This window comes from Benincasa hispida, chromosome 5, assembly GCF_009727055.1.
Source record: "Benincasa hispida cultivar B227 chromosome 5, ASM972705v1, whole genome shotgun sequence".
NCBI lineage: Eukaryota > Viridiplantae > Streptophyta > Magnoliopsida > Cucurbitales > Cucurbitaceae > Benincasa > Benincasa hispida.
The window spans coordinates 40,213,327-40,225,234 of record NC_052353.1 but is presented as its reverse complement, the minus strand read 5'-3'; the positions used below and the strand labels follow the sequence as shown (position 1 = coordinate 40,225,234).

The following is an 11,908-nucleotide window of genomic DNA, read 5'->3' as shown; positions in this document are numbered from 1 at the left end:
GAAGGAACAAGGCTCAAAGGATGGCAAATCAACAAAATAATTCAGAAGAGCCAAATGCAATAAACAATGATGATGTAAATGCTCTTGTCAACCCCTTTCTTCTAGCTAATGATCGCAATAGACCCATCAAGGACTACAATTCACCAATTCTATATGATTTCTCGCCTAAAATTATGTGCCCAACACTAGATGGTTCCAGGTTTGAGATGAAACCTATCATGCTTCAAATGATTCAAATAGCTGGACAATTTGGAAGGAGACGTGGCGAAGACCCTTATGCTCACTTGAGAAGTTTCATCGAAGTCTGCAACCATTCGTATTCCTCAACATTACTCCTAAAGATGTTAGGCTCACCTTATTCCCATTTTCATTATGTGCCGGTCTTTTCCCAAATTTTGGAAATATGTAGACATCCTTTACTGGTCATAAACAACCTTTATGACCTTTACACAACTCATATGGAGTTTTAGAAAATCCTTTAATTGAATGATGTTCAAAAGAGTATATAACAATCACTACTGTGTATCCCCAAAAAAATATAGGCAACTAAGTAAAAAGCTTATCTAACAACTAAACCATGTTTAGAAAGGTTCTTTTTTTCATCTTGATACACTATTCTGCCGATGCAATAGGTGTAGAGAGTTGTTACTGGATTTCATGTTCTATCATATAGTCTTAGAAATCTTAGACTTTCTGTACTCTCCACCTCAATCTGTTCGATGTGTCTAATAAGTTTGACATAACAAGTTTTTATACACCTTGAACCTTTCAAGTCTTTGAAACTTATGATTTAGGTAAATATTACTGTACTTTGAATAATTATCCCTAAAATTGATAAAGTATTCATATCCTCATTGTTCCTAGATATTCATTGAACCATAAAGGTCTTATTGTTCGAGCTTTAATAGTTCTTTGGCTCTTTTAAGACTTTTTCTTATAAGAAATCATTTGGTCATCTTAGCACCAAGATAAGACATATATAGTGTTAAAAGGTTGTCTTTTAACTTATTTAGATGACCACTTTTAACCTTCTACTTGATCCTATTAAGACTTATGTGACCAAATTTTTATTTGCAAAAGATAAGTACTTGAAGAAACCTTTTCCTTTTATTTCTTAGTTGTTTTGCTATTGGTTTTCATCTATTATTTACAACTAACAAAATGAGACATATATAATGAACAAGCCGTCCAAAGTATACTCACAAAATGCCTAAACTCTTGCTAAACTTTTAAAAATTCTAACCGACTTATAATATGGTTGGGAGTGTATCTAAAATTGTTAAAATCATTTGGTCATTTTCAAAATCACTCCAAAAACTATTTTAATTAATCATTCGAAATCCATTTTTATAATACAAAAAATGCGATTAAAAGTGTTAGACTAAACATTTAATTGATTTTGACGGATTCAAAGTGTATTCCAAAGTGATTTAAAATATGACAAAAGAGATTTTAATCACTTCACATTCCCTCTCAAACATGTACTTAAACATCAATGTATTTTAGTAACTGAAGGTCAAAGTAAAACACGAACAAACAAGTATAAGAAAAAAAGCCAATTCAAAAGGTAGTTACAATAAAATATTTTGATCTTCGATGCAATAATTCAATAACTGAATTATTTAGGAAAAAAATTTTATACTATGATAGTATGGACAAATTTCTATATTATCTTTACATATTTTATTTCTCTTAAACGTACGTTTAAAAAAGAATGGACCTACTAAAACTAATGTGAAATCTACAAATATTTATAAAATAAATTTATAGTGGGAATAAGCATCCATTAGAAAATTTCTCAAAACAAAAAATTACATACGCAGGTTAGACTTTTGAATCCCAAACACTTTAATTCATTACAGTTGTAGGGCAAAAACTCCATTGACTTCAATTTCAAAAGTATTGCACTTCTTATTAAGCTTCCCATACTTGGCCTTAGTCTTATACTGAGCCCACAGCTCATCCACCGGCTTCCCCAACAACTGCCGGAAGTAATCGACGGAGTAGTCATTTCTCAGCCTCCGGTTCAGCTCCGCCACCAGCCCACTTCTCACCCCCTCTAAATAATCCAAAAATCTCGCGGTCACGTCGTAGCCTTCGTCCCACCTGTTCCCGCCACCCGGCTCCACCCAATACCCCGGAATGTATCCCGATTTCAGCCGTACGTAATCGGCGATCCCTTCGATCAGCCACCTCGGCGCCTCCCAGTTCCCGTTCCACTGCCAAATATTGGTCATTTCATGGTACAACACTCCTGCAATTAAGAATATGAATAAAAGATTAGAAATAGATTATATCATTCGAAACTAAAATTTGGTAAAATTTAAGACTCTGACAATTTGATTTTTTTTGGAAGGCAATCAGTCTTTGGTGCTCTAAATGACCAAGTGTAGGCATGGCATTATTTATATTCCTTTATGTATTATTTATGTTTTTGAGTTAGAAAATATAAAGAGATGGAAACGGTATCATTTACCTTTGTGCGTTGTGTACGATCGAGTTGCGCAGTTAAACGATATAAGACAAATCTTATCGTTTACCTTGTCGTACTAAGCGATGGAGCCTTGGAGACTAAGCGATAGTGATATCGCTTACCTTATCATCTACCTTGCCGTACTAAGCGATAGGGTCTCAGAGACTAAGCGATAGTGATATCGCTTACNGATATCGCTTACCTTATCATCTACCTTGCCGTACTAAGCGATAGGGTCTCAGAGACTAAGCGATAGTGATATCGCTTACCTTATCATCTACCTTGTTTTACTAAGTGATGGAGCCTCGGAAACTAAGCGATAGCGATTTCTCTTATCTTATTGTCTACCTTGTCGTACTAAACGATGGAGCCGCAGAGACTAAGCGATAGTAGTATCGTTTACCTTTGTCGTACTAAACGATAGGCCGCTGGCGCCACACGATGGAGGCTGTCGTTTACCCTTTCGTTGTACACGATGGAGGCTGTCGTCTACCCTTCCGCTGTACACGATGGACTCTAGGCGCTAAACGATGAATGATGTATTCGATCGTTTAGCTGATCGTTGTACACGATGAAGTCAAATTTACTAAGCGATATACAAAGTGATTTTAACTTTGGCTCTTTGTAATCTGTATGTTCATTGAAAATGGGCAATATCCCCAATTTATATACTGTTCCCTATTTTAGGGATTCAAAGAATTGAAAAATTATATACTAAACAACTAATGAAATGAGGACACATGGTCCAATACATGAAGAAAGAACTGGCAACCTTCAGCTGAGTGTCTTCTTGACTCCTCTTTGGTTGCTGATATGACATTCACTCTAACATCCCCCCTCAAACTTGTGGGGAGTTCAACTATCCCAAGTTCGGACCTTAAGTTGAAGAATTGAAAGTGTGTCAATGGTTTTGTGAGGTAGTCAGCTACCTGATCCGATGAAGGAACATACCAGATTTCAAGTTTTCCTTTGAGAACTAGATCTCTGCCAAAGTGATCATTGATTTCAATGTGTTTGGTCCGAGAATGGAAGACCAGGTTGTTGGCTAAGGCCCCTGCACTCATATTGTCACACCAGATTATTGGTTTGATTGAATGGGATTGTTGGATTTCACTTAGTAGTTGTTGAAGCCAAAAAATTTCTGAGGCCATGTGGGCAAGGGCTCGATACTCTAACTCAGTACTTGATCGAGCTATTGCTGTTTTCTTCTTTGAGGATCAGGAGACAAGATTTCCACCAACAAATACACGGTATGCAGCTACTGACTTTCTATCACCAATGTTTACTACCCAATCTGCCTCTGAATAAGCTAATACTTCAAGTGAATGACTTGGTTGAAACAGTAGGCCATAGTTCTTGGTGCCACTAATGTATCGAAAAACTCTCTTCGTTGCTTGCTAGTGAACATCTGTGGGAGCTTTAAGGAATTTACTGAGGTGATTCACCATGTAAGTGATGCCCGAACGGGTGTTAGTTAGGTACTGGAGTGCTCCAATTGTGCTTCTGCACAAAAATGGGTCATTGAGAGGAACTCCATCATTGATAGATAGATGTTTGCCTAAGTTGTTGAGTGAGGCTGCAGATTTTAGATCTGAAAGGCCAATTCTTTGTAATAGGTCATCAACATATTTCGACTGATTCAATATAAACCCATACTCCAGATATTGAACTTGGATGCCTAGGAAGTAATTAAGCTTTCCTAGGTCTTTGAGAGCAAACATGTTATCCAAAGTAGCCATTAATCGAGAGATAAAATGGTTGTTGTTTCCTGTAATTATGACATCAACCACATAGACAAGAAGCTATATAGTTGAACCTTTTGAGTTAAGTATAAACAATGATGTATCTACCTTTGATTTGGTGAATCCCCAGCTAATTAGAGTAGTGGTGAGTAGATCATTCCAGGCCCGAGGGGCTTGTTTTAGTCCATATATAGTCTTGTTCAGTTTACATATATGATTAGGGAACTTAAAGTTGACATACCCTGGTGGCTGATGCATGTAGACATCTTCTGTTAGTTTGCCATTTAGAAAAACATTGTTAAAGTCAAGCTGACGAAGGACCCATCCTTTGGAGACGATAATGCTTAAGACAACTTTGATTGTTGTTGCTTTGACCACCGAGCTGAACGTTTCAAAGAAATCAATTCCAGGATGTTGATGAAACCCTTTGGCTACTAGACGTGCTTTGTATCTCTGTATTGATCCATCCGGATTTTTCTTTAGTCTGAATATCCATTTATTGCCCAACCCATTGAAGGATGGCAATGGAGGAACTAACTGCCAAGTCTTGTTGTTGATGAATGCTTGAAATTCAGTGTCCATAGCTTGCTTCCATTGAGATGCAGCAAGTGCATCAGGCACTTGTGTTGGTTCAGTCAAAGACCAGTCACGTTGAGTAGTGCTTAACCAAGCTTTTGGTTTGAAAATGCCAGCTTTGCCTCTCATAATCCTTGGATGAGTAGGCTGCAATGGATGAGAGGTGTTAGGAATAGGGGTTGTGTTTGAGGTATGTGGAAGGGTGCTGCTAGGTGACTGATTGGAAGGGCTGGCCATGGGAGTTTAGGTGGCTATATGTTCTGGATAGTTGCTAGGCAAGGCATCTGATGTTTGAGAAAAGGAGATAGGTTCAGTAAGTATAGGGGAGGTGGAAGAGGCTGGATTGATATCTGGTATGGAGGTGTTTAATGGTGAGAGACTATTATAAGGGTTTGAGATAGATTGTGATGAGTGATGAAGGCACTTTGCAAAAGTGGAGTAATGTTGGGAGAAAGGACTTGAGGGCCACTGTTCACTATAGTTTTGTGTGTTGAAGGACCAAGTACCTGAAAGCTATAGGAGAAAGGAAAATCAGATGTCTTTGTGAACCATGCTTGGAACCAAGTAAACACATTTATCAGACTGAAACTGAAACTTGTTCGGCTGGTATGCTCGAAGACGTGGAAAACAGGTGCAACCAAACACTCTTAGTTTTATAATATCAAGTAGTTTACCATACATCAGTTGTACAGGTGACTGGTTCTTTAGTACCGGCGTGGGAAGACCATTTATCAAATGACCGGATTGATGAGGCATTGATGTTTGTGCTAGCAAAAGTCAGCCCCATCTCTACTAGGTGTCTATGTTTTCTTTCAGCTCTTCCATTTTGTTGAGATGTATAAGGACAAGAAAACCGAGAGGCAATGCCTTATGAGCTACATAACTGATGCAACTTGATATATTCACCCTATTATCTGACTGTAGTGCTTTTACGTTTGTTTAAATTGTGTTTGAAAAATTTGGAGGAAATGTTTAAAGGCATGTACTATATCAAACTTCTGTTTAAGGGGATAGACCCAAAGATATCTGCTATAATCATCAATAAACGATATGTAATATCTATATTCTTCAATGGAGTTTGTAGAGGTTGGACCCCATACATCTGAGTGTATTAAATCAAATTTGTGTTGTGCATGAGTCAAAGAATTAAGGAAGGGTAGGGAATGGGCTTTACCAAGACAGCAAGGTTCACAAAACTTAATCTCTTCATTCAACTTAGTAGGAAGATTACAAGTTTTCAATATATTTTCCAAAATTCAAAGAGAATGAGGACCTAGTCTCCTATGCCACAACCCTTTAAATTCTACTAAGTTTGCTCTACTTTTGGACAGAACAAAGGTTGTAGATTTGTTATTTTTGTTCATTAGGTTGAGAAAACAGCTTGCCTCTTTGATATTTACATCAATTGGAATCACCTCGGCTTCATTTAGCTGATATAGTCCATCTTTAAGTGTTCCTTTCACCAGTACTTATCCCGAACATTTGTCCTTAACAATACAACAATCATTATAGAACTCAACAAAAACATCATTATCTTAAACCAGCTTTGATATGCTAACCAGATTCTTCGTAATATTTAGTACACATAGTATGTTTTTCAGATTCAGATTGCAACTAGAGGAACTTAAACATGCATTTCCTATTGAAGATATATCTAACCGTTGTCCATTCCCTACTATAATTTGTTCGTTACCTATGTACTCAGAAGGGTTTGCTATATTGTTGGGATATGTTGTCACATGATTGGTTGCTCCACTATCTTTATACCAATTAAAGTCCACTGCTGATTCGGTTTGAAGAAACGAATTCAAGTTCTGTGAGGTGAAAATTATTGAGGGATTTTCCCCATGGTTGTCTTGATTCTGCATGTATCCTTTCCCACTGTTTTGATTTGGGACGAATTCTCGATTATACCTCTGGTAGCACACATCTGTAGCGTGTCCATACTTGGAGCAAACCTGACGTGTAGGCCTATTTCCTCTGCATCGACCTCTTCCTCTATTTCCTCTACTGTTGTTGTTTCCTCTGGATCCATTAAATTGTTGTTTGTTACCTCTTTGTGTGTTCTTTGTCCAGGGGCCTTGTATGAAGAGTTGTTTTGATCGTAAGCAACATTGGCAGAGGCATTGCGAGTAAATGTTGTAGTGGCTTTTGAAGTGTTCTGATGTTCTAACCTCGTCTCGAATTACATAGTTCAGATTGTATATCCAACCAAGATATCTCTAGCTTACTTTGAATAACGATAACCACTGGATTGTACTCCTCATCCAGTCGAAGAAGTACCTGAGACACTAGGTTACATGTAGATACTAGGCTCCCAGCCTGAGCCAGATTATCAGAGTGAAGCTTCATAAGTTTCAAATATTCAGATATCGACTTATTACCTTTGTGTGTCTATTGAAAAAGTTAGTGAAGATAGTCTTCTTTTTCCTTCAATTGAACTCCAAACAACGAGTGTATGGCATCCCATAAACTCTTGGCGCTCTAGTACCCCATCAGTTGTACAGCAACTTCAGGAGTCATTGAGTTGTATAACCACCCTGATAGGATTTGATCTGCTGTAAACCAAGCTTCATATAGTGGGTTCAGGGACTTCACGCAGGTGGAGCTCGAAGCTCCTTCTGAGGCTTGAGAGTCTACTTCTCCAGGTTCAGGTGCTGATGAAGTAGTCATAATGAACATAGGAGGACATACCTTTGTTCCGAACAGATGACCTTCAAGTTTGTATCCTTTCAAGATAGGAAGAGCTAACGTCTTCCACAGCATAAAATTAACTCTCTCCAACTTGGTGTTGGTTATTTGATTCAGTAGTTGATTAAGAGAAGATATGCTGAACTTTGACGATTTAGTGGTCGCGTTGAGTCCTGTGACAGTGGCATTTGTCACAGTCGCTTTAATACCAAGTTAGAAAATATAAAGAGATGGAAACGGTATCATTTACCTCTTCATTGTGTACGATTGACTTGCAAGGTCAAACGATGTAAGACAAACCTTATCATTTACCTTGTCGTACTAAGCGATGGAGTTTTGGAGACTAAGCGATAGTGGTATCGCTTCCTTATCGTCTACCTTGTCGTACTAAGCGATGGGGCCTCGAAGACTAAGCGATAGTGATATCGCTTACCTTATTGTATATCTTGTCTTACTTAGCGATGGAGCCTCAGAAATTAAGCAATAGTGATATCGCTTACCTTATCATCTACCTTGTCGTACTAAGTGATAGTAGTATCGTTTACTTTATCTATTACCTTTGTCGTACTAAACGATAGAACACTGGCGCTACACGATGGAGGTTGTCGTCTACCCTTTCGTTGTACATGATAGACTCTAGCGTTAAACGATGAATGATGTATTCAAGCATTTAGCTGATCGTTGTACACAATGAAGTCAAATTTACTAGCGATACATAGAGTGATTTTAACTTTGCCTCTTCATATTCTGTATGTTCATTGAAAATGGGCAACATGCCTGTTTTATACATTGTTCCCTATTTTAGAGATTCAAAGAATTAAAAAAATTATATACTACATAACTAATGAAATGAGGACACATGGTCCAATACATGAAGAAAGAATATTTTTTTGTTATCACTAATCCTAACAGAAATTTGGAGCATTAAAGGGAATAATTCTTCATGACTCTCCAAAGTGACATGGCAACCTTTAGTTGATGTGTCTTCTTGACTCTTCCTTGGTTGCTGATATGGCATTCACTCTAACATTTGTGTCCTAGAGTTTTGAGAAGTACATGTATAAACAACTAATTTACCGAAAAAATTAAACTAATGAGTGAAGGTAGATTTAATTATATATCATCTAACACTCTAACTCTATGCATCATTACAATAATATCATATATTTCTTTCTAACGATAAATTGCTCTTTCCTTATACCCCTGAAAATAACTAAAAGGGTATTTGCCTTACCAACATGAGTTAAGTTAGTATAATAATATCAATTCAATATTTGGGCCACCAACTTTAAATGTTTATGGAGTCGAGTTGGTATATTTTACCAACTCACCCTAACTCTCCATTATTCCAATGTTTTCAATAGCTCCACCCATTGGCCACTATCGATGACTATCGCTGTCACATTCTGAGAACTAACTTCGAGCTCCGATAACCACATCTGATGACAACTTTAACAATCAACTCCAAAAACCAACTTCGACGACTAATTCCACCGGCAACCACCACTGATGATAACTCCGGTGATCCTATCCAACGACAAATTTCAGGCTCCATCTACAGACTCCAATGAAAATCACCTTGATGATCAACTTTGATGACCACCTTCGAGTTAGTAACTCTGACCACAACCTCCGCACTTTAGCAACCACCTCCAACGACAAACTAAAACAACCAAATCCAATACCACCTTTATGTGACCAACTTTGGGCTCTAGCAACCACCTCCGACTACAAACTCCAATGAAAATCATCTTCGATGATCAAATTTGACGGCCACCTTCGCACGACCAACTTCGGGCTTTGAAAACAACTTTCGATGACAAACTCTAGAAACCAACTCCATTACCACCTTCATGCAACCAACTTCGGGTTCCGACAATCATCTCCAACTACAAATCTAGCGAAAATCATCTTCGATAATCAACTTTGACAACCACTTCCAATTATTATAAGACTGTATGACTGTTAAACTATAATATAGGTGTTAGAATGCCTTAAATTTGTTTGTTGGCATTTCTAACAACCAAGTAGGGTTTAGAGTAGTGCGCTATATAAACTCTCTACCCTAGAGGTGCCGTTTGTGTATTTAGAAAACATTCTTTCTAATAATACCATTCTCCCTTTATCCCGTGGACGTAACTAACACACTGTTAGTGAACCACGTATATCTATATGTTGATTCTTTTACATTTTTTGTATTCTTTAATTGTCGATTACATAACAGTAGGGTTGTTGATTATATAAATAATAGTATTTTGTTTGCATTAAGTACAATATTTATACATAGAAATTTGTAAAATATATTTTTATTTAATTGAATTTATATATCAAATGAGTGTTAAGAATATTTGGACAAGTACGTATATGCTTGAAAAGTATGTAACATATGATAGGAGATTTTATTCTTGTAACATTTTCTAGCAAGAATTAGTTCTCTAATGATCAAATTAAAAGTGAAATTATTAAGAAAATATAGTGGCATTTGATTGGTTACTAAGATGATGAGAGAGATTCAAATTTTTTTTAAAAAAAAATCATGACAGAGTAAAAATATAGAGCAACAACAGGAAAAAAAAGAAAAAGGAGAAGATGATGAAATTCACGGAGAAAAGTTAGGAAACAAAGGTTTTAATTTCTCTTTGGTTTCTCATTTTATTTAATCATATTTTGCAAAAACGATAGTGGCTTAATTGTTGTTCAATAAAAAAAAATAAATAAATAAATAAAAACTTTAAAAATTAAAGAAAAAATTTACAATTCATATTTTATTCAAACAAATATGTGTAAAATTATTGAATAAAAAAGTTTTAAAGCAAAAATAGTAATCATAAAAACAAACTATTTAGAGTTAAAAAACGATGTCCTAGACATATGAACTCATCTTTGCACTCCAAACACATTATATGAACTAAAACCAAATAATTCTACACTCCAAACACAAACAGACATATGAACTCCAAACATCTTATCTCAACTTAGTGTCCTAAATAACTCTTAATTAATATAAGGTTGGTGAACCATATACATTTCTATATTGATTTATTCTTGTTTTTTATTTTTGCTTATCAATTAGGGAAACAACAAAATATAGAAATCAATGGAGGATAAAGGTATTTGACTTAATTAATTAAAAACTAAAATGAAATAATTAGTAAAGGGGCGGTAATTTCATCTTAAACCACGACAAATGAAAATCATATAAAATTGAAGCTTTGGGGATAGTAGTAAGCACCTGTGATCTCCCTTTTCAAGTCCCCACTGTAGCTTGAGATATAGTTTGCGCCGAGATGAATCTTGTCGTTGGTAGTGAATGCCACTCCTTCGAAGTTTTTATCAATAAGCAGGCTGATCTTCTGCACATTCTTCCGATCCGCTGCCGTACTTTGCCTGAAAATGTTCCATATTAAAGTAGTGGCAGCTGCCAGCGTCTGCCGGCTGTAATTCGCTCCGATTATGTTGTTGAAGCGGATGCCGCCAGGGGTGCCACTGGCGTTGTTGGTGACGGTGTACTCGACGGCCACGATGGATTGTAGGAGAGCAAGAAAGGGCAAGAGGAAGAAGATTAAGTTGTTGGAAGCCATGGATGTGTGGTATCTGAGCTTTGGAACATTTAATTTGGTCGTTGATTTCGATTTAGGAAGATGGAAGACTCGTGAAATTGTTGTCTTGACTTTGTCCAAATTTTGGAAACTAGTGTGTATGATTTTTTTTGGAAATGTGTTATTGAAAGTTGGAAAAATAACCTTTTGGTCTCAAAGGTTTTTTGTCTAATTTTTTTATAAAGTAATTGCAAATATAGTAATCAACCCAAAGTATTTACAAATATAGCATAATAGAAAAGAATTTGTAGGTATAGCAAATTTTAGATTTTTCATTCGAAATTCAGTGATATTGTTAGTAAGGATCTATCAATGATAGACCATATTATTGATAGAATCTATTCGTCTATCATTGATAGACTTTGATATATTTGTAATTCTTTAAAAATGTTGCTATATACTTTATTATTATCCCTAAATGTGTGCCCAATGCAATTACCTTATTTGGTCCATGTTTGATTCATGTTTTGAAATGTTACACTTTTGCTCATGAATTTTGAATTTGATTTTCATGTCAACTTGGTAGATTTTAGAATGTTATATTTTGACCATTTAGTTTTTCAATTGGTTGCAAGATTATTTTATTGTTTTTCTCTTTTACCTCATTTTGGTATTTGACGTTAATTTTCAGTTAATTAGTTTAAGGTAATTATAATATTAAACTTTTCAAAGTGAATCTTTAGTTCTATGTTTAATAGTAGCAACTTTGATTTCAGTTTTTTCAAAAAAAAATAAATAAATAAAAGAAAAAAAGAAAAGAAAAAACTTTAACTTCAGTTTGAGTTAAATAAACTACTTAAATATTTGAAATTTTAAAAAATTTTAAA

At 35.9% G+C, this 11,908-nt stretch overlaps 1 protein-coding gene across 1 annotated transcript; it reads right to left on the bottom strand.

Annotated features, from left to right (window-relative positions):
- Window positions 1-1,712: 1,712 nt before the first annotated feature.
- On the bottom strand, window positions 1,713-11,162 carry LOC120078385. Its single transcript, XM_039032651.1, has 2 exons — window positions 10,715-11,162; window positions 1,713-2,254 (listed from the first exon to the last, which is right to left on the bottom strand). The coding sequence occupies exons 1-2, from the start codon at window positions 11,061-11,063 to the stop codon at window positions 1,857-1,859; spliced, it is 747 nt and encodes a 248-aa protein (XP_038888579.1). The 5' UTR covers window positions 11,064-11,162; the 3' UTR covers window positions 1,713-1,856.
- Between the last annotated feature and the right edge of the window lie 746 nt (window positions 11,163-11,908).